This window comes from Melospiza melodia, chromosome 14, assembly GCF_035770615.1.
Source record: "Melospiza melodia melodia isolate bMelMel2 chromosome 14, bMelMel2.pri, whole genome shotgun sequence".
Taxonomy (NCBI): domain Eukaryota; kingdom Metazoa; phylum Chordata; class Aves; order Passeriformes; family Passerellidae; genus Melospiza; species Melospiza melodia.
The window spans coordinates 17,533,503-17,560,026 of record NC_086207.1 but is presented as its reverse complement, the minus strand read 5'-3'; the positions used below and the strand labels follow the sequence as shown (position 1 = coordinate 17,560,026).

Sequence of the window (26,524 nt, the reverse complement as noted above, 5' to 3'; positions counted from 1 at the left end):
GCCCGCCGAGGTGACGTCAGCGGCGCGGGGCGCCCCGCAGCCAATGAGCGCGCGGCGCGCGGCCCCCCCAGCGTCCCGCCATGGAGCCCGCGGGCAGCCGCATCCAGGTGCTGCTGCAGGCGGCCGAGTTCCTGGAGCACCGCGAGCACCGGCACCCGCTCGGCCTGGCCGGGGCCGAGCACGGCTACGCCGCTCTCTGCCCCGCGCCGCCGCGCCGGGCCGTGGGCAGCGTCAGGTGAGCGGTGGATGGGTAGGTGGGTGGGTGGCAGCGGGCGGTGGCGGCGGTGCTGATCAGCCGGGTCTCTCCCGCAGGTCGGTGCACAACGCGCTGGAGAAGCACAGGTACGGGGGCGTGGGGGGAGAGCGGCGGGGCAGGGGCTGGTAGGGCCCGTTCCTCTCCCCTGGCTGACCCCCGAGTCGTTCCCGCCGTGCTCGTTGGCAGGAGAGCCCAGCTCCGGTGCTGCCTGGAGCGGCTGAAGCAGCAGGTGCCGCTGGGCGTGGGGCCGGCCCGCTTCACCACGCTGAGCCTCCTGCACCGTGCCCGGCTCCACATCCAGGTGAGCGGGGTGGTGACACCGGCAGCGCTCGGGAGGTCCTGGGGGGCAACAGGGCCGCCCAGTTCGGTCCCCGCTCACGGCTCACCGGGCCCCACAGAGGCTGGAGGAGCAGGAACTGAGGGCACGAAGGGCCAAGGACCGGCTCCGGGACCGGCAGCAGAGCCTGCAGCGGCGGCTGGAGTCACTGCTCTTGCCCGCTGATGGGGAACGGGCACGGGCTGACAGCCTGGACTCCTCCCGGCTCTCAGAGCCCTCCGAAGAAGGTAAGGAAAGAAAGGGGAGAGAAAGAACGAGGGTGGGCAGGGAGGGAAAGCAGCCAAGGGCCTGACCCGGCCTTCCCCACGCAGAGGATGCCGAGGTAGAGGTGGATGGTGTGGTGTTCAGCGGGGACCTGCTGCCCGGCTTTGGCACCGGGAGGGAGCACAGCTACTCCAGCCCGCACAGCCCCGCCTCCTGACGGCGCCCGCTGCCTTCCCTGCGCTGCCTGCCCGCCTCCTTCCTGCTGGAAACCCGGCCCCGGCCGGCCTCGGCACAGCTGCCGGGCTAAGGGGCCACAGATGGGGGCAAGAGTCCGGCCCTACCCCCGCACGGCTGGGTGGCACTGGCTGTGGCACTGGGTGCGTGGGGCTGGCACTGCGCTGTGGCACCTGCTGTGCACCACAAGGCACTGGAAGAGGTGCTGGAAGAAGGCCCAGCTGTCACTGAGGACACTCTCCTGCCTCCCCCTGTGCACCCACGGGCAGCCTGGGGACTGCCTGGTGTGGGTATGGGGCAGTGCTGCCCACTGCAGACATGACTACAGAAAAGCTCTCCTGCCCCCGGAGCGCCAGGAGGGGGAAATGAGTGCATTAAGGAACCTCCCTTCCTGCTCCTGCAGCCACCCCGCTCTCTTGTACAGACCCGACACTTTTATAGTAAAGGCACTTGGTAAAACCCTGGCCTGTGTCTTCCCTGCAGAGAGCTGCACCCCCAAAGTGCAGAGCAGCCCGGGGCTCTGCTCTAGCCAGGCCAGCCTCAGCCAAATCAGAGGTGGGAGGAGATTCTTTAATGATAATTACATCTCAGAAAGGGTCAAGCAGCAGCTGATTGTCAGACTTATACAGTTTCTTTAAAAATACAAAATCTAAGGAGTCTCCTATCTGTCCTGGTGCGACTGGCCCCTCACACGTACTGCTTCTTCTTGGTGGCTGCCTTGCTCGCCAGGTCCTTGGCTTTCTCCGTAGCAGCCAGAGCTGTTTCCTTGGCTTTCTCGGTCGCTTCCTTGGCTGTCTCCACCAGTGTTTTGGATGGAGCTTCTCCTACAACATGGAAGCCATTAACACCCCAGGAGTGCCGGCCAGACCGGCCCTGCCACCCCGGCACTTCCCCACACGGGGAGGAAGATGAGCCCGGCGCTCCCGCCCCCAGCGGGTCAGGGCACGTCCTAAGGGGAACCACAGGGGTGTGACTGTCACCACGTTCCACCCCCTCCTGCCTGCAGAACACCCGTGCCCGGCCCTTCAATCACTGCTGGCCTGATCCACTCAGGGAAGAGCAGGCTGTGCCAAGACACAGGGCAAAGGCAAGGGGTGAGGATTTCACAGTCAGATTAGTTCAAGCAGCAACCTGCCCATGGACTGGAGTGTTCCCAGTGTGACCTCTAACTCCAAGAGACCCATCCCGGTCAGCCCCAGCCTGCCCTTGGTGCCCACCTTGCATTTTTGCTAGCACATATTCAAATCCCTTAGTGCTCTTGGTCACGTTGCTTTTGAACCTGGCCAGACCAAACTCCTGCAAGAGAAAAGTCAGTGAAGGTGTGAGCCCTGTCACACGCACAGTCCCTGGGGCTTTATCCTAGCTTGGAAAAATCACAGTGACTTTCATAGTGATGGTTCTGGGTGCCTCAAGAGCTCATGAGGATAGGGGGGAACAACGGGAAAGGATGTAAAACCAGCACAAGGGAAGGGTAGAGCAGGGGCAAGCAGCAACTTCAGTGCTTGAGCTCACCTGGATGGCCCGCGAGACGCCGAAAAGGCTGGAGGATACCCAGGCTTCCCGCTTGACCTCGGTCCAGTTGCTGTTCTCGGGGTTCACCCGGTACTCGCAGCGCTCCTCCACCACCTGCGGGAGGCACAGCCCGGCCATGGGCACTGCTGGGTCCCCTCCACCCCACACACACCGCCCAGCCCAGCACCTACCATGAGACGAGCGTGGTTGATGTTCCAGGTGAATGTGGTCATGGTTCGGTTCTTGGGGTCCACGATAGAGTCCTCCAGGATGTAGACGGAGTGGGCGACATTGGCTGGGAAGAAGCGCTCTGCCCAGCGCGGCATCCGGTTGGTCTTGGTCAGGAGCCGCCGAGAGAGCAGCTTGTGGTCCGGCGTCACCTCCCGGTGCACGATGTCTTCGGTCAGGACATGTTTGCTAAAATGGGGAAGGAAACATCACGCCCTGCTCCTCGCCAGCTCCCCCCGGGGCTGGCAATCGCCAGGAACGGAACGATTAATGCAGGGAGGGCACCGGGGGTGCGGGACACCCATCCCCGCCGGCCGGAGCCCGCGGGACCCCCGGGGAACGGGCTGGGCTGGAGACCGGGCGTGGCACCGATCCCGGGTGGGACCGAGCGGCGGAAGGAGGCGGGGGTCGGGGAGGGCCCCGGCGCACCTGTAGGGGTTGGGGTAGCGCTGCCAGAAGGCGGCGAACACCTGGTCCCAGGGCCCCTTGAGGACGCCCAGGCTGGCGCAGTATTTCCCCATCGGGGCCGCCGCTCAGGCCCGCGCCTGCTGGGCGGCCGCCATGCGGCCCGCGCGCCCCGCCCCGCCCCGCCCCGCCGCGCGCTTCCGCCCCGCACTGCGCACTTCCGGCACGCCCCGCCCGGTTCCGGTCCCGCCCCGCCCGGTTCCGGCCCCGCCCCGCCCGGTGAGGCCCCGCCCCGCGGCGGCGGCGGCGCGAGGATGAGCGGGAGGCGGGTGGACGCCAAGGTGGTGCTGCTGGGGCAGGAGGGGGTGGGCAAGAGCAGCCTCGTGGAGCGCTGCGCCCACGGCCGCTTCCGCGCCGGGCCCTACCAGAACGTGAGTGACACCCGGCACCGCGCGGCCCCGGCGTGGCGCCCCCGCGTCTCCCTCGCCTCCCCGGGATGAGCCCCTCGCGTGGCACCCCCGCGTCCTGCCCGTGGTCCCCCCGTTTCCGCGCCGTGTCCCCGGGATGCTGCCACCCACGTCTGTGGGACGGCGTCCCCTCGCGTTGTCCCCGCCGTGTCCGGGCTGGGACCCGCCACATCCCTCCTGCCCCCGCGGGTCGGTCCCCGCGTGTCTCAGCCTCTTTCCGCATGCTTCGGATGAATTCCCCCGTGTCCCTGCCCCGGTTTCCACTGTGTTCCCAGGACAGGTGCCCCCGCATGCCCGGGCCGGTTCCCACTGCTCCTCTTGCTTCGCTTGCAGACGATCGGAGCCGCTTTTGTGGCCAAGGTGATGACTGTGGGGGACCAGACCGTGACCCTGGGCATATGGGTAAGTGCAGGGCTGTGCCAGTGCCCCGCTGACATCCCTTGCCACCCCTGGTGAGGGACCCGGGACCCTCCGACCCTGTCACCTGCCTGTCGCCCGCAGGACACGGCGGGCTCGGAGCGCTATGAGGCCATGAGCCGCATCTACTACCGGGGAGCCCGGGCTGCCGTGGTCTGCTACGGTAAGGGCACGGGGAATGGACGGGGAAGGAGCTGGAGGGGGCAAAGGGCCCGGGCCGGGGTGGTGGTGGTGACACCGGTGGGTCGGGCACTGAGGGGCAGTGTCACCAGACCCGATTGCTCCCCCCAGATCTCACCGACAGTGGCAGTTTCCAGCGAGCCAAGTTCTGGGTGAACGAGCTGCAGAACTGTGAGGAGGTACGGGGGTCTGGGGGCTGTGAGGACAAGGGGGGCTGGTGCTGGGGACCATCCCTCCCATCCCTGTTCCTGCCGCAGGGCTGCCGGATCTACCTGTGTGGCACCAAGAGCGACCTGCTGGAGGAGGACAGGAGGAAGAGGGGGGTTGACTTCCACGACGTGCAGGACTACGCTGATGGTACGGGCGGTGCTGGCCCTTCCCGGGCCCAGGAGCTTTGAGTGGGTGGGGAGTGAGGGAGGATTGAGCTGCTGTTCCCACACGAGGAGCTCTGCCCTTGCCGTGGGCCCGCAGCAGGTCCAATGGCACCGGGGCTCCCTGTATGGTGAGGCACGGGCTCTGCCAGGGACCTCCCTGGGCACGGCGTGTCCTGACAGGGGCAGGCTCGTGGCCAGCTGGGCCAAGGGGCCGGGAGCCCTGCCCTGTGTCCCTGCCAGCCTGCTGTCAGCAGCTGTGCCCAAGGGGTGACTCTGGGGCAGACATGCCCATGGAGCTGTATCTGCTGAACCTGCAGCAAGTGCCAACCTGGGCCCTCATTTCAGAGATCAAAGCAGACCTCTTTGAGACCTCCAGTAAAACGGGCCAGAGCGTGGGTGAGTAGCTCTTTGCTGGGGCTGTGTCCTGGCTGAGCAGGGCTGGGGGCTCTGCCTGCCAGGGGGGCACCCACACGTGCCATGCCTCCTCTGCCCCCAGATGAGCTGTTCCAAAAGGTGGCCGAGGACTATGTCAACTTCTCCGCCTTTCAGGTGATGACAGGTGAGTAGGAGGGACCTGGCCCTCCCCCTGGCACCCTTCCCTGTGTCTCTGGGTGCAGAGCATGAGCTCTGGGGGTCTGGCACTGCTTCCCTTGGGGCTGCTGTGGCTCCATGCCAGGGATTGTCTCACAGAGTTTGAGTTCTATCATAGCATCCTCCTGCCTGCTCAGGCCAGGCTCAGCACATCCACCCAGCTGGCTCATGGTGGCCTTTGGGAGCCAGGAGCCTTGCTGGGCTGCAGGACCAGGCCTGCCCAGGCATGCTCAGCCTGGCTGTGCCTCCTGCCCTGGGCTGGGCCGTGCTGTGTGAGCCGTGCCATGACCCTGAACCTCAGCACTTCTCTATGGGGCACGAAACCCTCCCCAAGGCACCTGCCCACAGCTGGGACCAGCAGCTTTGGTGGCGTGGACGTGCCAGCAGCCCGCCGCTCACGCTCTCTTCCAGAGGACAAGGGTGTCAACCTGAGCCAGAGGAACAGTCCCTACTTCTACAGCTGCTGCCACCACTGAGCCCCCGTGCCGAAAGGGAATTGCTGCTGCCAGACGGGCAGCTGGCGCTCACCGGACTGCTCCGGGTTTTTACCTGCTGTGTTTTAGCTGTTGGGCCTGGCTCTAGCCCAGCCTCCGGACTGCTCTCCTGGCACACAGAGCGGCACAGCGCTGCCGTGCCCTGCCAGGAACCATGGACTGTCACTCTGGGCACCCCCTCCCTGCCACCTGTGGTGTTTGTGGGAGCTGTGGTGGCCCAACGGTGGCCAGTAACTTATTCTCTCAGAGATGCTCGATTCTTTGCAGATTTATTTAAGCGTCTTCTCTCGAGGTGTACAATGTAAATAAAACGCGTTGTGGTCTGAGCCATACCCCCCTGCGCGCCAGGCCCTCAGGGCTCTCCTTTCCCTGCCTCCCCCCACTCAGCAAGACAAACCACAAGAGGACATCGAGAGTAAAGTTAAACTTTACTTTACAGTAATTTTTCTTCTATATACAAAGAATTACAGTACATGTTCTGGGAGCACCTGGGCAGGGCAACCCTCTTTTCATGATAAGTTTCACATACACAGCCAACAGTCTAAGGGGAGCAAAATGAAAGTAATCAATGGTCCAAGACTCTCCCCTCTCCCTCTTCTAAAAATAATATACATGCTGGAAATATGTAGTTTACTCTCACCTGCTCTGGCATTCCTTCTTACAACTGACAGATGACTCCAGGCCAGGGCTGAGCACCCCTTTGTGCCCCCTGCAGTGCTCCGGTGCTGGCCTCTGCCTTGGCTGGGGTCCTCGACTCCTGATGTGTTTCCCTCTGCCTGAGCCTGCAGAACAGGACCCTGTGGGGGACCCCCATTCACCACCACCCTGTGGGCGGCAGACCTCAGAGGGGAAGGAAGGCAGCATGGGGCTGCTCACACCGAGGTTCTTCCCACAAGCAAACCTCTCATGGCTCCAGCACAAATTACGCTGCTGCCATGAGTGTCCCGCCACGTCCCCAGGCAGTGAGGAAGGGGCAGTGGGCAGCCCCCTTCCCCAGGGCCGTCGGCCAGCTGGCAGCCAGGTCCCCAGCTGTGAGCACACAGTGCTGGAGGGTGGCAGGGGACATTACCAGCGAGGCACGGTGCCCAGCATGGTCAGTGTCTCGGGGGCGAGCAGGCTGGTGGGGCAGTGAGCTCAGCACCACGGATATGCAAGGCCGGGAGCGCCACTGCTGAAAGGCTTCCAGGGCCCCTGGCAGGGAGAGCCACTCCCTGCCTGCCCCCCTGCTGCCAACACATCTCACATCTCGCCTCCCACCCACACCAGCCGGGGCCACCCTCAGCTCCAGCCACGCTCCACCTTGAGCCTCCCGGTGCTTGCTGCTTTTCCTTTCAACAAGTTCCCAGTGTCTACAAAAAATACACAAAACCCAGTTCCTTGAAGTCAACAACTCGGAAACATCAGAAAAAGAAACAAAAACTGAAACCAGCTCAGTACCAAACGGACACGAAGAACATGCAGTAGCGGATGCCTGCTTGCTTCACGTGGCTCCACGGGCTCCCCAGGGGCTCAGTGGCACACTGGTTTAGTCTCAACACCACCATAAACTGAAGGAACCGAGTCACTCCTTGCCCTGTTTCAGTCACAAGGAGTGCTGAAGCCCGGCCCCAGCTCCAGGGGGATGGGATCAGCTGGCCAAGAAGCCCCAGCCCGTGGGCCAGGAGCCGTGAGTCCAGCCCTACTGTGCTAAGCTGCCAACGGTTTACAATAGCACCACAATAGCCCAAGGGCTTTGCCAAGGGCAAACATGATTAAAACTTTACCTTGAAATAGGCCATAGCAACACCCATTTCTCAGATTTCCCTAGGAGGTAGATTCAGTGCTGTAGGGACTGTCCATCACTGCTGCTCCTCCAGCCCGAGCTCACACAACCTGTCCTGTTCCCCTGGCACCAAACTTTGCTCACATCACTTTTGTAGGACCCAGAGCAGGAATCTTGCACCCTCCCAACCCCTGCTAAACAAGGGCACTGCCACCCCACAGGTGAGACTCCTGCTGAAGGCAGGCGTGAGGCAGAGCAGTCCCCAAGCTCCAGTGTCCCGTGTCCCAGGCCCTGGGAGCCCCAAGCACCCATCAGCCCAGCTGTGCTGCTGCAGGAGGAGCAGCCTTGGCTGCAAATGCTGCCACCAGCGTTATCACTATCACAGGAGGGTGGGTAATAGCACGGGCAAAGCCTGGGAGATCAAACACAGCATCCCCCCCATACTTTGAGTAGCTGCACGATTTGCCACCTTGCTTTAACACTCACTGGCTAGCAAAGGCAAAAAAGCCTCATCAGTAATTTAGGGCAAAGCACATTACAAGCAGGTTACAATTATGGTTATTCCAAACATCAAGCAAAGTCAGAAGCTAAGGCTGAAATTAAAAATAAACAGAAGGTCTTGAAGGTCTGAAGTTTCTCAAACTCCCCCTGCCCTGTCACAACACTGGCTGTGGTGTCCAGATACGAGCTGGGCACACCCAGAGCATGCTCAGGGCGAACACACTGCCAAGAGCATCAAGGTTAGGGCTGCTTTTTCTTTCTCATCCATTTTTGTTTTCTGTGAAACTAAGCTGAAGCTTTTCCAGCAGATGCACTGTCTCACCTTAGTTCTTTAATGTCCTTTACATTCAATCATCTCTCTTATCTCCACCACTTTAACACCAGCCACACCTTCAGAGCCTCTGCCTGCAGGGGTTTAACCCTGAATTAACACGTGCTCCCACAGTACCACCCAGATGCTTTGTGTATTGAAGTGACTCTGGTTCCTGTGGAGCTTTTTTTTGTTAAATAGGAAAAGTTTAACTGGAGAACAGCAATAAAGCAAGCTACCATGAGCTAATTTGCATCTGGAGACGTGCAGTAGGTGAGTTGATTATTCCTTACAGTGATAACTCTCCTGCTAGATTCACCAGAACCCTGGTTGACTGTGGGCACTGGGGAAGATGGGACAAGCCCTGCAGAACAGTGGCCTGTGCCTGCTCCCCTCATCCTGCCCACACATCCCACACACCCTGTGCTGGCTCCTCCTCTGTAACCCTCATCCCCACAGGGCACAAGGCCTTGACCTTGCTGTTACCCCTCATCAGGGCTCCTCTGTCACAAAGGACGCCTGGGACTCTCCTGCCCACTAAAGTGGGTCCTCCAGTGGGGTGGAGGCCACAGCCCACTGCTGACCCCAGCCCACTGCTCTGAGCAGGGCCAGCAGGGATGGTGACCAACAAAGTGTTCACACAGGAGCAGAGCCTGCATCCCCTTCAGAAATGGGAAGAGTGAGCTACTCCTACCAGGAATGAGTCTGGAAAATTCCTGTGAGACATTGTGGGACACCAGGGAAGGGACAGAGATAATTACACCCTTGATTCTCCCTCTACAGTGCTCCACAGCAGTGAATCAACACAGGAGTCACCTCTCACCCACCTGGGGTGCAATTAGGGCTGACCCAGGACTAAGTGACCAGGTGATTGGATCCCTCCAACCCAACAAGAGCATCACAGCCTTGGCATGGAGCTGTTGCACAGGTCTGAGCCCAGCACGAGGCTGCAGCAGTGTCTCCCACAGAGTCTGCCAGGGGAATGGGTTACTTTGCCTCTACCCTCTACTTTTAAAATCCCTCGTGATTCAAACTGGCTGAATTCTGAAGGCAGCAACAAATGGCAGCAAACAAACCCAACTGCGTCAACACAGACATGTCCCTCTCCTCCTCCAAGGCAGTGCTGCCAGCTGCCACCACAGTGAGTCACCTGTAACCTCGAATACAGAAGATGCCCACATTTCCTTCACAAGGGTTTTGCTGCCTGAAGCTGTTCCCCAGCTCATGCTCCCTGATGAGGGCAGGCTGGACAAGGGGAGAGCTGCTGGGACCTCTCTCTACAGCTGGTCAAGCCTTGTCTACGTGATCCAGAAAAGCCCAGAGACTCCCCAAAGCACCACAACTCCCTCTGAAAAGCCTTCCTGATCTGACAGAGCATCACCCAAGGCTCCAGCAAGAGCAAAGAGGGAAGAGCAGCTTCCTGGCTTCCTCCTTCAATCAAGTTCCTCAACACCAGTTTAGCCAAGCAGCCTCTGAGCTAAGCTGAACTCAACTTCCCAACAGCAGCTGCAAGATAAGAAGCCAGAAACCTGGATCCTTGTGGAAAAGGGAGACAAGAAGAGAGACAGGGTACAGTAGCTGCAACAAAGTAGGCTGTGGAAAATGCCATGCAAAGGTTTAATCCACGTTCACTGCTCCAAACAAGCTTTTGGGAAAGCACCTGCTGGCATGAAGGGTGGCTGCTGCCGTAAGCCTCACCCTGCCACGTGAGCCCGCGATTTATAGAAGTGATTTTTTTTCAAACCTGCTCTTGTGAGAATTCACTGAGAACTTCTCCATTTTACAGATTTAAAAAAGCCTGCACCAAAAATATTCACAGTTTATTTTTTCATGAAACAAGTAACTAGTTAACACGTGACAATGCGAAGCGGAGGTGGACAGAGCAGTGCAGACACCTCTCTGGTTACAGTGGGAGCTAGCTGGGCGCTGGCACTGAGGAAACCCTACTTACACAATCTACATGACTAAGTCCAGCTCATGGGAAGGTTTATAAATGTAAATTCAAGATTTATTTTCCTTCTCACACATGATAAATACTTAATATACTGAACGCCATAATTTTTTTTTTTAATTTTTGTTTAAAAACCTTAATGAATGCCCTTAAGGTAATCTTCTCTCTCAATGGATCTGAGTTGTCCTGATTCCCTTTGTGGAGGAGCCACACAGAAATGCAAGCTGCTTGCATTTCCCTAGTTTCAGCAGCAAGCAGGAACTGACCTGCCAGTCTTCCCGGAAAAAAAAACATTAAACAAGTAAGTTTCCATAAGCCATAAAGCTTTTCCAAGTTGTGAGCTATTTTACAAAGATCTGAAATGATTCGGACTAGAGAAGAGATAGCACTGGTAATGTCCCCTTGTGCCCAGCACACCCGGCCTCTACAGCAGGACGTTGTCTCAGGGTGCACACATCAGGAAATGAGAACGGATCAGGATTTGTCTTGGTACAGGTGTCTGCCTCCCTTCATAGAAAACTGCAAAGCTCATGACTGTCTGCTCTGGGAGCAGCAGGCACTTGCAAGCCAGGTGGGAACAAGAACCTGCTCCCATGTTGGAGGAAGGAGGTCAGCATGGGGCTGAACTCTCCCTTCCTGGGGAGGGGCTGTGGATCTGCCTGGAAGGAGAAGGAGAAGGATACACACACTGGAGCTGCGCAAGGGTCTGGCGGCAGCACGGAGATCCGAGGCTGCGGCCCCAGATCGGTGGAGCTCAGGTAATTACAGAGGTAATGTGTTGTGAGAGTGGGAAAAAGCTGGTCAGCAGCGTTTCCTCGGCAGGACACCAACCCTATCGAGGCCAGGCAGTGCCACCAAAGGAGGCCTGTCCTCCTCCTGCCTGCGAGGGTGCCGGTGGTCACGAGATGCTGCAGGTCCCTGGGACTCTACTGCCTGCCCCACGAGCACCACAGCCACACCAACTTCTGCCTCAACGCTTGAGTGAGCGGCTTTCAGCAGGCCTAGTCTGGACACCAGCTCGATGACCACCAGGTACTAAACATCGCCTTCACTGTAAAAGGGAGAAGAGAAAAACAGAAAGCCAGGCAGCTGCTGGAGCCCACCGTGTTCCAGTGTGAGAACTACAATTCAGTTGGATGGACGCACACGCGCACACACACATGCACACCAACACAGTCCAGTTAATTCAAGTCTCCTTTGGTTGTAGAAGAGTTAAGCCAGAAGCTACACAAGGGAAAGGTGTTGAGATGGGTCCCGATCCAGCTAGGGCACCCTTGCCTCTGTGCAGTGAGCAGGACAGGCTTGGCTTGCTGCTGGCAACACCAGGTGTGATGGGAACGTGTTCTGAACACATCTGAGGCAAAGGGAGAAAGGACTGCTCAGTCCGCTGGCTCACGCTGACAACACAGGTCTAGAAGAGACTGGATGGAAATTGGAAAGGGAGCACTGTGCCCCTGGCAGGGCAGTGCTCAGCACCTCCAGGAACCCACTCTGCTCTGCTATTGCTGCTTTATGGGTCACTACGTTGTCAAGTGCAGGAAAACACTCCGCGTGTCCTGTGCTAAAGGATTAAGACACAAGAATGAAAAAACTCCCAGATGACTTCTTCCAAGATCTCTTTTCCCTGACTTCCTCCAGATTTCCCACTTCTTGGGCCTGGACAAAAAGCTCTGTAAAAAAGGAGCCTGAATGGATACTGCCTATTGCTGGAGAAAACTGCACTGAGCGAGTGCAGGAGCTCCTGTCCCATCTCACTGGAGACGATCCCTGTCCTTGAGCAAACCACACACACAGCATGTCCCAGTAAACACACGGACAAACCTCATAAAGCAACGCCCTGCAGGGACAGAGACCTGGGCAGGTGACATAAAATCCCTTCCCTGCTTCTGGAGTCTGCAAGGATACACACCTGACTGCTCACCAGATGATCCCTGAAACATCTCCAGTGCCAGGGCAGCCTGACTGATCCATTTTCTTTAAATGCAGTAACAAGAGCAAGGCCCTGGCTGTGCCTAGGAACCCACCTACAAATCAAACCTGGAGCTTGAACACGCTGGATCAGTAATGTGACCATTTCCAGTAATGGAACTGGGAGATTTTTACCCAGAGTGGACTCTTTATTTCAGCTTTACCATTTGTAAAAGGAAGAGGAAAAGGTCACAGATGCTCTCTCCCTTTGACTGGGCCAGATTCAGATTTAAGAGAATGTCCTTGCTCATGTCACAAGAGAATATGGATGGGATGTGCATGGGTTAGGGGCTGGGCTCAGGGAAGTGAATAAAAAAAACAAAACAAAGATTCCCCCTCCCTAAACATTAAACGACTGAAACCTGCCTCCCATATTCACCAACCTCACTTTGGCTCTGAGTCAGCCAACTCACGACAGACAGAATCCTGGTTACGGGCTAGCGCTGTGTTTTGTTCAGGCAAAGGGTCCTGCCCCCGAGGAGTCTGTGCTTTTCCACTCAGCCAAGCAATCTGATCGATTGCCTGAACGTTCGTGACGAGCCACTGCATCTGCTCCGGGGGAGCTTCCCTGGCTGGCCGAGGGGTCTGCTCGAATGCACACAATCTCTCTGATGTCCACGGGCTCTGCTCCGAGGGGGCTGAGGCCACTTCCCAGCTGGGCTGAAGGCTTGGCTCTGGTAGTTTCTCTGCTGTCCGGGAAGGCTGCTCCGCAGGCGTCAGCGTTTTCGTGGTGGACCAGTGGCTTTGCTCGTGCGTCTGTAGTTTCTCTGTAGGCCAAGGTACTTGTCCGACCTGTGTCACCACCTTCCCAGCAGACCAAGAGATTTGCTCCCCAGCTAACATGGTCCTCTCTTTCTGCTGGGGACTCGGCTCCGTGGCTGGGGCTCCTCTCTCCTTCAGCTGAGTGTTCTGGTCGACGGGACGCAGCGCCTTCTCCGACAGCAACAGCCTCGGAGCTGATGCAGCCAGAGGCTTGTCCGAGGCCTGAGGCCGAGGAGCCACAGCAGGAGCCAGCTTATCCGATGCCTGAGGCCACGGGGCTGTAAGAGTGAGAGGCCTCTCCAAGAGCTGAGGCCGAGACACCCCAGAGCTGAGAGCCTTTTCCAAAGGAAGAACTCGCAGGGCCCCGGAGTCAGCAGCCTTCTCTGCAGGAAGGGGTCGCAGCACCCCAGAGGACAGAGACTTCTGTGTGAGCGGGAGCCGAAGGGCCCCTGAGCTGAGACCCTTCTCCGTGGGCAGGACGTGCGGTGACCGGGAGCCAGGGGTCTTCTCTGGAGACAGGGGCCATGGCAGCCCTGAGCTGGGAGCCTTCTCTGTGGGCAGGATCTGAGGCACACCCGAATCGGCAGCCTTCTCTGGAGGCAGGGGACGGGGTGACCCAGAGCTGGGAGACTTCTCTGTGTCTGGGACCCGCACTGCCCCAGAGAAGGAAGCCTTTTCTAGAGTTGGGGATTGTGGTACTGCTGATCCAGGAGCCTTCTCTGAGGGCAGGATTCGTGAGACTGGGGAGTCTGGGACTTTTTCAACGGAAACAGACCACAGCACCTCAGGACTGGAAGCCATCTCCAGTTCTGGGACCTGCGGCACCACAGAGCTGGAAGCCTCTTGTACAGCCTGTGGCTGCGGACTCTGGGCAGAGGAATCATCCAGGGGCTGGAGCTGATCGGCCTCAGGAGGCTCATCCTGGGACTGCAGCATCCCCACGGTGGCCAGGAGTCTGTCAGACAGTGGAGGAGGCAGGCATTTCACAGGGAACTCATCCAGCAGCTCGGGCTGCTGCGCCCTGCTGTCAATGAGGGACTCGTCCGATAACTCCAAAACCTCGGGGGCATCAGGAGTCTCATCTGCCAGCTGGAGCTGCAGGTCAGCAGCAGTGACAAGTGACTCATCCAGCGGGGACTGAGGTGATCCTGGAGGAGATTTGCTGGGCAGCTGAGGCTGCGAGGCGTCGCTGGAGGCCTCGTCCAGCGGCCAGAGCACGGCGTTGCTGGCGGGTTTGTCGGGCTGCTGGGGCCGCAGCGCTACGATGATGGGCTGCTTCTCTGACTGCAGCCTCAGGGACAGGGCGGCCTGCGGCTTGTCTGAGGGCTGCAGGCGGAGCGACAGCGTGGTGGGAGGTTTGTCCGAAGGCTGAAGCCGCAGTGAGAGGGTGGTGGAGGGCTTGTTGGATGGCTTCAGTCTCAGTGACAAGGTGGCGGGGGGTTTATTTGACGGCGGCAGTCTCAGAGCCAGGGTGGCAGGCGGTTTGTCTGGTGAAGGTAGCCTGAGGGCCAGAGTGGTAGGGGGTTTGTTTGATGGCTGCAACCTCAGGGCAAGGGTGGTGGGGGGCTTGTCTGAAGAAGGCAGCCTCAGTGCTAGGGTAGCAGGGGGCTTTTCTGGTGACTGCAGTCTGAGGGCCACAGACTGAGGTAGGCTGTCCAGGGGCTGAACACTCAGGTCTGTGTCGGCCTCTGTTTCTGCAGGCACCTGCTCTGGCGGCTGGGTGTCCTCGCCGTTAGCCAGGCCTTCTATGGGAGGTGCATACTCACGAATTTCTCCTGGCTCTAGAGGGTGAGGCCCACAGGGATCATGCTCAGTGCAGCATAATCGTCCATCCAGCTTGGAGATGAAGAGCATTCCTTCCCGGTGCTGCTTGCAGAAGGACCTGGGGCACATCTCGCAGAACGAAGCCGCTTCCTTACCACACACGTCACACTGATGCCACGGGCACTCCCACTTTCCTGCAGCACAGACACGGGAGAAAAGACACACCTTAGGAGTGGGACAGGGGCAAGAGACAAAGGCTGCTGCAAAGGGAGTTCAGGGGAAAGTGAGAACACTCCTGTAATACCCACATACAATTCTACACGTCCTCTTCAGTTTCTGCCTTAGCTCAACAGGCAATTAACACAAATCTGCATTCTCAGAAGCAGCAAGGACAATGATAATCATGACAAACACAAGCCACATCAGCTCAGACCAAAAGCCCATCTGGCTCCTGCACAGCACTAACCAACAGAGGTGTCTAGAGAGGAGCAGACATCCTCAGTTTGCAGATCTCTGTAGCTCTGACTTCCATAGAAAACAGCAGCAGCTATCTGTGCACTACACCCAAAGGACTTTTTAAGCTAACATGTCAGATTCATCTTTTAATTCTGGGTCAAAAACCTCCCTTCCTGTTTTTCAGAAAGAAGAAGTGAGAGAGCAGTGATCACAAGGGCTATGTTTCTATTGTCTCTGAACCCAAAGGCACATCCTTAACCTCTGGCCATGTATGGCCACGATAAAACAAAGCTGCTCCCCCAGCAGCTCCATCTTCACACAACCTACTGACCATCAGGACCAACACCACCAGCAGGCAAAACACAACATGACATTTCAGAGACTGCTGCTTTTCTCACTTGCAGATGACCTCGCTGGCTCAGCCTCCTGCTCCCGCAGCCAAGGCTGTGTCTGGCTCTACCAAATGCTTCCACAGTTCATGGACACAACCAGGTACACGCTGAGCTCCTGACCACAGGATGAGCAAAGATGTTTTTCCAAATACCCCTCCTGCCTCTGTGCTCTCCCAGCACCCCACATTCCCCATCTCTCCTGCTCCCTGCCTTGCTGTGGGGAGCAGCTCCTTGCAGAGCAGCCCTGACACTGAGCTCTGAGCTAGAGGGCAATCACAGCCCCCAGCCAGGCCAGAGCACTTGCCAGCCTGCCTGAACCAAGCCCACAGACCTGTGGCTGTAGGGAGCAGCTCCTTTTCATGGAGGCTGGCTCCTGCAGCACAGCACTGAGCAGCTGCGGGCTTTGCTCCCTGGCCTTGTGCAACAGCAGCTCTCCACTCCCCTCTCTCACGCTGCTTCTCCCCTGGGGCTGAAGGCAACACGTAGTAAGTTTTTCCCCTCCTTTGAAGCCAGTCCAAGGCTTCTGTTCCAGTCTCCAAATATGCACACTGCTCTTATGTGTCTTTCCCAATTTTTCAGCATTTTTTTCCAAGTGGGGATGTTTAACACTTCCCATGGTCTCCCCTGCTCCTGGCTCATGGTGCTGCAGCACAGGCTGTCACTGCTCCCCCTGCACCAGCAGCATCCCAGAGAGCCCCACAACACTGCAAAGACCCTGGGACCGTTCTTATAGAGGTCATTTGTACAGATGAAAAGTAAAAACAGTCAAAACCTGCTCCTTTGTTGCAGAAAGGATAAATCCTTTCAAACCACTCTAATGGTCTTTGACAGGATAAAATGGTCTAATGAATAAGCACCCTCTCCAGGGACAGCCCAGAGCTCTTGGAAGTAAGATCACACAATTAGCAAACATGCAAACAAGCAGGAAATTCCAATTACTTGACAGCAATGCCCATGGCAGAGGAAACATTTGAAGCCGAAAGTGCTGAACCTTTCATGTCCTGAATGATACTCCGAGGAGCAGGCTATGAAAATCACTGCCTATGTGTAAAAAGAGTAAAATCGCTACAACTGACTGAAAATCATTCTCTAAAAACAGTTATTAATGGTCTTGTGGCAAACTGAGAAGGCATTTCAAATTACACCCTTCAGGAATGTATTTTAATCTGTACAATAATTTAAATTTCTGAAAGCAGAACAGCAAATACTCTTACACATACAGGTAGATAACATTGAGCCTGTAAGGGACTGCAAAAATCCAGTTGGACAGGCTCAGAATTTAAAGTGGACAAATGCTCTTGCACCAACAAGGTGTAATTAAATAAACACAGGTGCAAAACAGGATTGCAAAAGGAAGAAATAAATATGAGAAAAGGATCAAGATGAAAACTCAAGAAGGATAAAGCAAACCATCAACATTCCACCAATATAAGTTATTTTTGCAAAACAAGTAAAACATAATTTCTGAAGGAATTTGATGCAAAAAAAACCAAAATATAATTATTCTCTTCTGTCAAGAGTAAGCAAGGCCTTGGCTACAGTGCTGTTAAAATACTTGATTCCAGTTTTAAAAAAATGCGTAGGCAAGTGGGACACAGTCCAGAGTAGATCAAGAATAAAAACTTGAGGCTATGTTTGTACAAGCCGGAAAAGGACTGGGACAACAATCTTCCACATGTAAAAAAATTAGTATCAGAGAGCTGGCAATCCTTAGTGTTTTAAAGTCCGGCTGTTAGGAGAGACTTTGCAAATGGAAAGAAGGGGAACAGGCTGGAGGGCTGGACTGTACTTTTTGAGTATTTTTTATTTCAAATTTTTACCCTCATTTCACCACAAACTAGAATATGCTTTGGTACTGTTCTCTTATGTGTGAACTAATGGCTGTTCAGACATTTAAGAGATTCTTTTCTAACTCCTTTTTTCCAGCATTGCTTTTCCTTCTCCTCACCAGTGATCTCACAACTGTCTTTAACTTTGGGAAAACAGCCAGTGTGATGACCAATACCTCAGCTATTGCTGGGATTATGCTCTGCCATGCCCCAAGAATGGGGTCAGTTCACAAGCACCATCTCTTAGGCAAGGACCAACTCCCCCTTCAGCAACTTTTTACAGTCACAGTGGGGTACAAACCAGGGCTGGGGGTGGCTGGGCAACAACATCTGATTAATTGAGAAAGAATTCTCTAAATGTTAAGAAGCTGTGAATAGAGTGCAAGGTCATGAGCAGCACCCAGGACACCCAGAGCCAACACTGTGAGCCAAGCAGAGCCCAGCTGTGCAGAGCACTGACCTGCAGGTCTCTTGGTCAGGTTGAGGCAGTCAGCATGGTACACCTTGGGGCAGCCTGACTTCTTACAGGAGACCAGCTGCCCTCCGTCCCCGCAGCTGAAGCACTCGTCCTCCCGCTCCTTCATCACCTCCGCCTGCGACCGGCGCTTCATCTGCGGCCGCCTCTTGAGCTTCTTGGACTTCTCCTCGCTCAGGCTGGGCTGGCTCTGGGGGTGAACAGATGTTGATTAACACAGGGCTTTGCCTCATCCACCTGCTCCCTTGCTGCTGCAAACCCTGCTGACACAAATCCCACTGCCAGCTATACTGAGACCTGTGCAGCATCTCTAGTGCTGCTCGGTATCTGGAGCCAAGTTACTACAGCAAATTGCTCCCAGGTATTCTGAAACAGCCTGGAAGGCACGTAGCAAAGCTTGATTGGACATGGGATTTATATGACTAGCAACAGCAGAATGAGGAGCTGGGGCTGCCTGGTGTCACTGAGCTTGTGCCACCTCTCCCAGACTCTCCAGGTCAAAGCAGTCAGGTCTCCTGGCACACATGACTCATGAGGAGTCTATTCAGGGCCTTCCTGCATTTTTCACATTCACCACTTCCCTCTCCGTTTTCAGTCTGAATTTATCTGTCGTCAGTTTAGACCTATTTGTTCTTGAGTCAATGCTGCCCTTCTGCACCAGAATCACAGAATTTTTACAGTTGGAAAAGACCTCCAAGATCATTAAGTTCAACATCTGAAGCTTTTCTATCTCCCTGAAGAAACCCCTGGGACACACTCTCCTGCTTGCAAACTGAAACTTTCCCAGTCTGCACACTCAAGTCTTCCCAGTGGCTTTTCTCTGCCCTTATTGAGTATATTTATCCCAAAGAAAAGTTACAGAATTACACATGCTACCTCACATAACACCTCTCATACAAAGTCATCAACACTTAGCCAAAAGAACAGGAAATTCCCCCAAAGCACTGCCCTCATTTGCCTTTTCCACAGCTGTGTCACACCACAGCTCAGTGCTGTGGCAGCTGAGCTGCACAGTGGCTCCTTCTCCACCACGACTGCCCAGCCATGACCTTCTCATGGTGGATTTGGTTCTGCTGTTAACCTCTCCAGGTGTGTACTGTGGAATATCCAATCTCCATTCCCCCTACACTCAGTTATTCCTTTGCAACTGCCCCATCCTCTCACTCTCCCATGGCAATGACAACCAAACTCTGCATCATCAGTGCAGTTAAATTATTCATGTAGTGAAGTAACTACAGCTGGACCCAGGACAGGCAACTAAATGGTTCAAGTGCTCTCTTCTCTGGCCTAAGGCTTCCTCCAACCCTGCTCTTCCAACTCCCCCTCCAGCCAGGATGAGCCTCCCATTGTGTGGAACACTCAGCTCCACAAAGATGATGCTTCTTGACCCAGTCCTGACCTTATCAAAGCACCATCACTTTAGTTTATCTAAGGAGACATGAGCTAAATTCTGTGCCATTTTCTACATCTCTTTGTGCTCAAATCTGTGTTCTCCATGCAGGATATCTCTGTGTGCTGAGACAATGCCTGTGAAGCAATTTTTACAGCCTTTATTCTGCCAAAATATTGTGCATAATATTTTCATCACCAAAACATTTAAAAGCCTTGGTCTCCAGACCTACAATTTCAGAACTCTGCAGTTGGCTATCCAGCTTTCCTGTCACCAAGGAGTTACATCTCTTGATTGTTTCCTTCCCCTTCACACGTGGAAGTTTCTGCTTTCATACCATCATTCCCCCTGACAATGAGGACAAGCCAGGCCTTTCTTATCACTGAAAATGCAGGCACTGAAATGCTTCCATCTAAACTATGCCACCGATTTTCAACCATCTAATTACAAAGAGAACAAGAAAATCCCTTCACAGCTAATTTGAATGTCTAAGAGAGGTCTAACAGCTGGACTAAGCGATTCCCACTTGCTCTCTGCAGTACCATAGACTCCCAAACATTCCTCCACACTCCCAGTTAGAAGGCATTTTTAAGAGTGAACTTGAGTATAATCAGTTTTGTCTTGCTGTATCTTCAGCAAGCTTAAAAATACATCTATTGTGAGAAGAATTTTTTTTAAAAACCACCCCAAGGTATTGTTGTCTTGGTACTGTTTCTTAGCCCATCTCATCAAGATGGAATGAGTCGCCTCAGATATCACAATGGAACATGAATGCCAACTAAAGGGCACCTTTCTCTCATTTCCATCGTGCAACCTGCAATTTCAAGGCAAAAATGACAGTCAAACCATGTATAACACAGGGGCAGCACAAAATCGATTGAACTTTAAATTGCAACCCAAAAACGAGCTAAATACATCAGATGTGCCACTCCCCCCATCTGTCAGCTTCTCAAGACATCCATTTTTTATTTTTGTAAGTTAATTTTTTCTGAAGAACTAAATCACTGGAGAATTCATAAAACCTTCTCTATATATTGATGGGGCTCAACAACTGTTGCTGCTGGAGGTTTTTAACCCTTAACAGTGGGCATGGCAGGAGCCACCTGCCAGAGCAGAGGGATTACAGGCTGATTTGGTGAAGCACTTGTAACAAACCAACAGCTGAGACATAGATTTAGCGGGTGACAGCTGGGAACTCGGCCAACTGCTCCTGTTATTTCCTTTTCCCACTGAGAACCAGCTCACACAAGGAGGTAATTGAAATCAATTCCTGTTTCTGCAACATTACAGTTACAAATCGAAGCCCTCAAAAAGTCAGTGAGCTCTAAAAGCTGGTGGTTTTTCAACTACAGATATGGCAGATTTCTCATGTCTGCCTCATGTGAAAAAATCAGTCATTTCATTAAAACCAGAATAAAACCAAGAACTTTACTGCAGAATAGATGGTGAGGTAGCAGCCTTCTGGCTCTAAAGCAACTTCAGTGTGAAGGAATGCGACTTTGCTGGCCTTCCATGCATGCTCATAATTTACTTTGGGAGCCTTTACTTTGAGAAACGGGCTGAGTTGTGTTTTCTTGGTTATCTAATGAAGTCTTTCCCATGCCTGTCCTTTGCTCCTCTAGTGCTATGGAAAATGTCATGATAAGAAGCAGAATTAAAAAAAAAAAATTTAAAAAACCCCACCCTCTTTCTTTTATTCTTACAGTGTAAAATAAGGCTTCCTGTCATTATTTATAGCAACTCTGATAACTGAAGACTAAGACTTGCTTTCAGAATGAAAACTCGAATATTTAACTCATTTCAAGCACTGTTCCCATGGCCACACTTAAATGATCTCTTCAACCAGAAACCTTTGCAACCAATGACTGATACACATCTATGCAAAGAGGCAATTTGGAGGAACAAAAGCTTAAAGGATGCATCATACCTTCGGCCTTACTCCAAGGAAGCCACTGCAGTTTGGGGCACCACATTTACAAACAGTCTTTCCATTTCCCAAACACTCCAGATTGTAGTTGAAAGTCAGCTCAGTCCCTGGCACAAAAGCAGATCAAAACCAAGCAAATTGTTAATGAATTATAGAGTAGAATGTTTTACTGCTAAAATAAAAGCACTTTTAAAATACAATGTCACAAATGACTGCCACCACTACACAAGGACACCAAACAATCTTCCCAAAGATCTGTGTAGATTGAGAATTCAGTACAAACCCTCTCCCCTACCACATTCTACAGCTAAAAAGGGCATTGATCCTGTAGCAGGGCCCTGTATCAACCTCCACTGATACCATGTGTGTGTTTCATTATGTTAGTGCTGCTGTTCAGCCTCATGAATACCCCAATGAAAATAAAAATTAAATCCCCTTCCAGAGAGCTACAAACCCTCCCTTTTCCTTACAGAACCCCCGAGGCTACAGCAGGCATTGACGGTGTGTTCCTTACCAGCTTTGATATTTACAAGTGCGAAGAGCCCGACCCGAGTGTCACCATTCACACACCATTTCTGAGTCTCACAGTTGGGCTGGCAGCAGTGGTTCATGAACCGAGCATAGTTACCCTTTGGCCCAGCATCAATGATTCGATCCTGGAATCGCAAAAAAAAAACCCCAGAAAACCACATTTCAATCATCTGTCATCAGCTGCAATCAGCCAGCTCTGATGCCTCTGGCCAGTGCTGGCAGATCACATCAGTACAGCCTCCTGCACATCATCCTCCCCCTCAAAGACACAGGACTTTCAAGGGACAAAGACACTCTCCCAAACAGCCAGGACAGTGCCACTGTTGCTTTCTGGGAAATAAAGTCTCCCTGTGGCATCAGTGCTGGATAAACACCATACCAGCACACTTCCAAGGCAGTGCTTGTGGTTCCAGGCCCCAACTTCTGCTTAAAAGCAAAACAGCAGTTCCTATTTCTTACATGTCAGTGTATAGAAGGAAAACAGGAAGAGTGTGCAAGCTGAATTACACTGGTGCACAGCTTGCAATGGGGCTGGAGAGGAGAGGAAAGCTGCAACTGAGATTTGCTTTTGTAGCAATGAGGAGATATTAACATTTGGGTCTGCCCCATCAGCCATACAAGCAGAACACGATATGGTCAGTGTGAACTTGCAGCAGGATGAGGGGAAAGACAAAGCAGTCACTGTTATCCTGTCCCCCACTCTACAGTTTCCTCCCCATGTCTGTTTTCATGGTTTCTTTCTCATCTTTCCATGGCTGAGTGACAAAGTGGGGAAAGCAGCTGACACAATCACTTAAACCTCTAAAAATCAGGAGTTCATAGCACCAACCTGGCCTGCAGGACCCACTGGGGACCCTCTGGCTGTAACTAAATCCATCAGTCTACTGAGAACAGCAAGACCTGAGATCTGGACTCAGATGAAGGTCTTGCTGTGCCTATAACTTACTTATGCCTCTTCTGGCACACACCAACCCTGTTCTGGGCTCTCCAAAGTTCAGCTGCTGGGAAGGATCCCCATGTTCCCAAATTCAGCCTCTTATGCTGAAGTAGGATCTGCAGTCCTCAGACAGCTGTCCTCACCTCTTCTGAACAAACTCAGGCAATGCCTGTTCAGACTTTCCTCCTAACCCTGAAATCCAGCCTGAAGCTCCTCTATTACACATTAATTCATTTTGTCATTTCACAGGAAATGCTGACCAGCTCATCAGCAATGCTTAGCACCTTTTTGCTACATGAAGCATCATGCCTTCCTCCCCATCTTTTTATTTCTGTTCAGGATGCTGGCAGGACATTCCTTGCACATACCTTATCCAGTGTCAACATGTAGAAATTGGTAATGTCGTGCTCCTGAGCGTAGCGGATTCGGGCTCGGCACTCCTCCTCATCAATTAGCTCCCCAACATACTCATTAACAAATTCACCCTGTCAGACACAAAACAAGCTGATAAGACAAGACAAATTATCTGCAGGATGGAAGGACGTCCACCTTTATGCTAGAACTCAGCTCCTGTTTCCTTCCTAAAAATCTCTCCCTGTGCTCTGCAGCCAGTTTGGCCTATAACCTTCACCAAGAGCTCTGAACCATACATCTGCTTCACATGCTCAAACAACTCAAATTAAATTAAATAAAGAACTGTGACCATCAGGTTATTCTTTGTGCCAAAGAAAGAATTAGCATCCAGAGAGAGCACAGAAGTTAACCACAAGAACAGCACTTTGCTGCAAAGCTCAAAGCACTGCCCTAATTGCATTCCAGCTGAAAACAATATCCCTTTGGGGACCAACCACATGGAGCAGCAGGATGCACCTGGAGCACCTGCTCCTGCAGTGAGTGCAGTTCTCTTGCAATAAGTACTGCAGAGACTACTCCAGTCATTAAGGAGAACCCAGCTCTGCTCCAGTGGGGCTAATTGGTTCCCCCACTAAATAACTGATTGTTTCTGTTTCCAGACTGTCTGCTGAAAGTGAAACAAGCACATGGAATGGCACAAATATCCTTTAACTTAGGGCACAGCAGACAGCAAAGTTTTCAACAGGACAGACTCACATTTTGCCTCTTCTATCAAGACCTCCCTCTTATCATGTCATCACTACTCCCTTTTCAGACATTCTTCTCTTACTATGCTAACAGTCCTGTTTCACTTTATCTTTTATTAGCTTTGGGGTTCTTTTGGATTTAACATTCCTCCTTCTTCGTTCAGCACAGATGTGTGTCCAAAGAATTGCTCTTCTTTGCATTTAAAAAACAGATACAAGTGTTTTAGGTGGAGATAACCAGTTTCAGCAGCAAAAACAGCCATGTCCAAGACACTGCCCTTTTTTAAGATCCAAGCCCTGGTTTCTATTTCTAACACAAGATTCTCATGCTGGATAAGCCTGGTTAGTCAAGAATAGGAGGGAGGAATAATCACTGTTCCCCATCTGGAAATCCTGAGCACCATCCCATTGTTCTTACAAGCAGACTGACCAAGCAATCACCTTTCTTACCCTGTGGGACATGCAAATAATTTTCCCGGTCAGCTGAACCAAAACACTCTTGTCAAGTCTGTAAAGATTAAATTCAATTTTTTTTCTAAACGGCATTGTACAGCAAGAAACCCAGTTTTCAAACCCAGAGTGATCGAGAGAGAAACAATAAGAGAAAACGACACAGAAAGAGCGCAGGTACCTTCCTGATGTCAGTCTTGGCCTGCAGGCCCCAGCCCCGTGCCAGCGTGCGGAAGATCTGCACCTCGGGGTACTGGCGCTTGGAGAAGCACTGGTTCTGGCAGCGCTCCCCGGCGGGGCACACCAGGGGGTGGCACTCGTAGAGCAGCATGCGGTTGATGCACTCCGAGTCCAGGCCGCAGGGGTTCTCGTCCGTGGGTTTGCAGTTGCAGCGCGGGATCTCGGACAGGTCTGCAGTGAAGATCTGCACCTTCCCAACGGGCCGGTTCACCTTCAATGCACACGAGGGACATGAGCTCTTGGGAGCTACAGGTTAGCCTGACAGGCACTTCTGTACTCCACCCTTGCCTACGGGCTGCAGTGACATAGTGACAGCGAGGGGTAGAAGGACACAAGTACAGGCACAGCTGTACTCCTGGGAATGCCATTTGGAGAGGCAGAAGGTTAGAGGAAAGAGCTCAGGAAGATGCAGGTTCCCCATTAGCATCACCTGGTGCAGTGTGCAGTGTGTATTCTGTGACCCTGGAAAGGTGAGAGGCTGCCAAGTGTCCCCCTCCCATCATCACTGAGCCCACATTCAGCTCAGTGCTCCTGCTGGGCACAGAGCATCCCTGTGATCAGCACCAAACCCCTCCCTTTGTGCATCAAACTACACCTTTTCCAGTCTGAGTGTCAGGTGCTTTTCCTCAGCTTTCCCTTACTGCCCTGCCTTTTGAATGTTACCTTCAAGCTGCTTTGTGCTGTCAGCTGTCACACCTGTGACAGAAGGCCTACCATGCAGTTACCTCCCTACCCAACTGTCCTGCAGATGTAAATGGAAGCCAAACCAGACAAGGCTGGGGTTGGAAGGCCCAAAGAGGAGCTCAGAGTTAAGGCAAGGAGCTCTCTAAAAACCGCTCCAGGAATAAGCAGAGTGCAGCACCAGGTGGAGAAGCGACTGGCGTGTCTGTGGCATGAGCTGGGTCCTTGGGGTTTGGTTAAAGGCAGCAAACGCTGAAAAGCAGGCAACAGAGAGTCAGGACTTTGGAGAGAGACACTGAAGAAAGGCTCCTGGTTGCTCTTTCCCTGGGTGAACCATTGTCTCACTTTCCTCTCCCAGAACGTGAAAGGAAGGGATTGTAGCAAAACTATTCCAGCGCGCATATAAGTTACCTAGAGTTCCACACTAACAGCCTGTTTGAGGCTGGCCCAGTCCTGATCCCCCTTTGTTTAAACACAAACCCTGCAGAAACCCTTCATTAATCACTTCCACACAGTCTCCCCCACTTTCCTCCTAGAACTGTGCCCCACCTCCAGCCTTCCTTGTCACTCAGGTTCTCCACTGCTGTTTCCCATCTCATTAAGAGTGGCAAGACTCACAGGATTTGGTCAATCCTCTACTGGTACAGCTCTAGCATTGCCACTGCACACCACATATACCCAGCACACACCTGCCCTATTCTCTGAGACACTGCTGGGAAAAAACCAAAACAGGGCAATGCTTGGACTCATCACAAGCCTGATGTGATGAAGGATCCCAAGTACATTTTGCAGCAGCCTCTCATGTGGATGTTCCTTGGGATGGACTCGAAATGCAGATCTCCTTAGAAGGAGTGGACACAAACAGCTTCAGCCATTCCATCCTGAAGCCCTCTCCAGTTCACCATCTGCTCCTGCAAACTGCTTTGCTTTCAGAGACAAACAGCTTGCACCCAGACCTCAGAAGAGCTGCCATGACTAATGACCACAACCGTCATTATTTATATAAAAGGGTATTTCAAAGGCTCTAAACTGCTTCCAAAGTTCCTTCATGTTGTGGCCAGAGAGTCCTAAAAATAGCTATAATGAGAAACTACTTCCTCCACTGAAGCTGCCAGGTCCATACTGCTGCCACAGCATTCAGCTGTGCTCTTTACACATGAGTTACACAGAGTAACTCATGCAGGATATACCTGCCTGCCTAAAAATCCTAGCTAGATACAAGAAGTGCCAGAAATCAGTTAAGCTTTCATATTTTGCCACATAAAAAGGGAAGGAGCAGACAGAAAAAAAGAACACAGTCCCTGAGTCAATGGGTTTCTGGTCAGTCGGGATCCACTTCTCAGACACAGGCACATGCTTGGTCCCAGCTCTCCTCTCAAGTCACCTCCATCCTGTAGCT

The 26,524-nt window shown here is 53.4% G+C and overlaps 4 protein-coding genes across 7 annotated transcripts in view; 2 read left to right on the top strand and 2 right to left on the bottom strand.

The window, feature by feature from the left end:
* The first annotated feature begins 80 nt into the window (after positions 1 to 80).
* MXD3 (MAX dimerization protein 3) lies at positions 81 to 1,491 on the top strand. 2 transcript variants are annotated; one of them, XM_063168999.1, is made up of 5 exons: positions 81 to 221; positions 296 to 342; positions 443 to 557; positions 655 to 820; positions 905 to 1,491. In XM_063168999.1, exons 1-5 carry the CDS (start codon positions 81 to 83, stop codon positions 1,012 to 1,014), a joined length of 579 nt encoding a protein of 192 aa, XP_063025069.1. In that variant the 3' UTR covers positions 1,015 to 1,491. The 2 variants fall into 2 exon arrangements, with proteins under 2 accessions (XP_063025069.1, XP_063025068.1); XM_063168998.1 differs by having other exon boundaries at positions 81 to 235; positions 313 to 342.
* An 89-nt stretch (positions 1,492 to 1,580) lies between these two features.
* On the bottom strand, positions 1,581 to 3,340 carry PRELID1 (PRELI domain containing 1). Its single transcript, XM_063168997.1, has 5 exons — positions 3,201 to 3,340; positions 2,735 to 2,960; positions 2,544 to 2,657; positions 2,249 to 2,327; positions 1,581 to 1,855 (listed from the first exon to the last, which is right to left on the bottom strand). Exons 1-5 carry the CDS (start codon positions 3,290 to 3,292, stop codon positions 1,719 to 1,721), a joined length of 648 nt encoding a protein of 215 aa, XP_063025067.1. The 5' UTR covers positions 3,293 to 3,340; the 3' UTR covers positions 1,581 to 1,718.
* A 118-nt stretch (positions 3,341 to 3,458) lies between these two features.
* Positions 3,459 to 6,031, top strand: RAB24 (RAB24, member RAS oncogene family). The gene is made up of 8 exons (XM_063168996.1): positions 3,459 to 3,607; positions 3,977 to 4,045; positions 4,145 to 4,223; positions 4,352 to 4,419; positions 4,498 to 4,597; positions 4,960 to 5,010; positions 5,111 to 5,173; positions 5,617 to 6,031. The coding sequence occupies exons 1-8, from the start codon at positions 3,491 to 3,493 to the stop codon at positions 5,679 to 5,681; spliced, it is 612 nt and encodes a 203-aa protein (XP_063025066.1). The 5' UTR covers positions 3,459 to 3,490; the 3' UTR covers positions 5,682 to 6,031.
* A 77-nt stretch (positions 6,032 to 6,108) lies between these two features.
* Positions 6,109 to 26,524, bottom strand: part of NSD1 (nuclear receptor binding SET domain protein 1) — a 58,486-nt gene continuing 38,070 nt past the window's right edge. Inside the window, exons 17-23 of one of the 3 annotated variants that reach the window (XM_063168993.1) lie at positions 24,386 to 24,655; positions 23,023 to 23,139; positions 21,701 to 21,842; positions 21,187 to 21,293; positions 17,855 to 18,059; positions 12,575 to 14,911; positions 6,109 to 11,274 (exon numbers count right to left, since the gene is read on the bottom strand). In XM_063168993.1, the coding sequence (XP_063025063.1) occupies positions 12,576 to 14,911; positions 17,855 to 18,059; positions 21,187 to 21,293; positions 21,701 to 21,842; positions 23,023 to 23,139; positions 24,386 to 24,655 (3,177 nt within the window). In that variant the 3' untranslated portion in view covers positions 6,109 to 11,274; position 12,575. Of the gene's footprint in view, positions 14,912 to 17,854; positions 18,060 to 21,186; positions 21,294 to 21,700; positions 21,843 to 23,022; positions 23,140 to 24,385; positions 24,656 to 26,524 lie in introns of all 3 variants that reach the window. The other 2 variants (XM_063168995.1, XM_063168994.1) reach the window with 2 other exon arrangements.

Coding starts and splice junctions, on each gene's coding strand:
- MXD3 (XM_063168999.1), top strand. CDS start 81: ATGGAGCCCGCGGGCAGCCGCATCCAGGTGCTGCTGCAGGCGGCCGAG. Junction 222..295: donor CCGCGCCGCCGCGCCGGGCC/GTGGGCAGCGTC, acceptor GGTGCTGATCAG/CCGGGTCTCTCCCGCAGGTC. Junction 558..654: donor GTGCCCGGCTCCACATCCAG/GTGAGCGGGGTG, acceptor CGGGCCCCACAG/AGGCTGGAGGAGCAGGAACT.
- PRELID1 (XM_063168997.1), bottom strand. CDS start 3,292: ATGGGGAAATACTGCGCCAGCCTGGGCGTCCTCAAGGGGCCCTGGGAC. Junction 2,961..3,200: donor CGCTACCCCAACCCCTACAG/GTGCGCCGGGGC, acceptor TCCCCATTTTAG/CAAACATGTCCTGACCGAAG. Junction 2,328..2,543: donor GCGTCTCGCGGGCCATCCAG/GTGAGCTCAAGC, acceptor TTTCTCTTGCAG/GAGTTTGGTCTGGCCAGGTT.
- RAB24 (XM_063168996.1), top strand. CDS start 3,491: ATGAGCGGGAGGCGGGTGGACGCCAAGGTGGTGCTGCTGGGGCAGGAG. Junction 4,224..4,351: donor GGCTGCCGTGGTCTGCTACG/GTAAGGGCACGG, acceptor TGCTCCCCCCAG/ATCTCACCGACAGTGGCAGT. Junction 5,011..5,110: donor TAAAACGGGCCAGAGCGTGG/GTGAGTAGCTCT, acceptor CTCTGCCCCCAG/ATGAGCTGTTCCAAAAGGTG.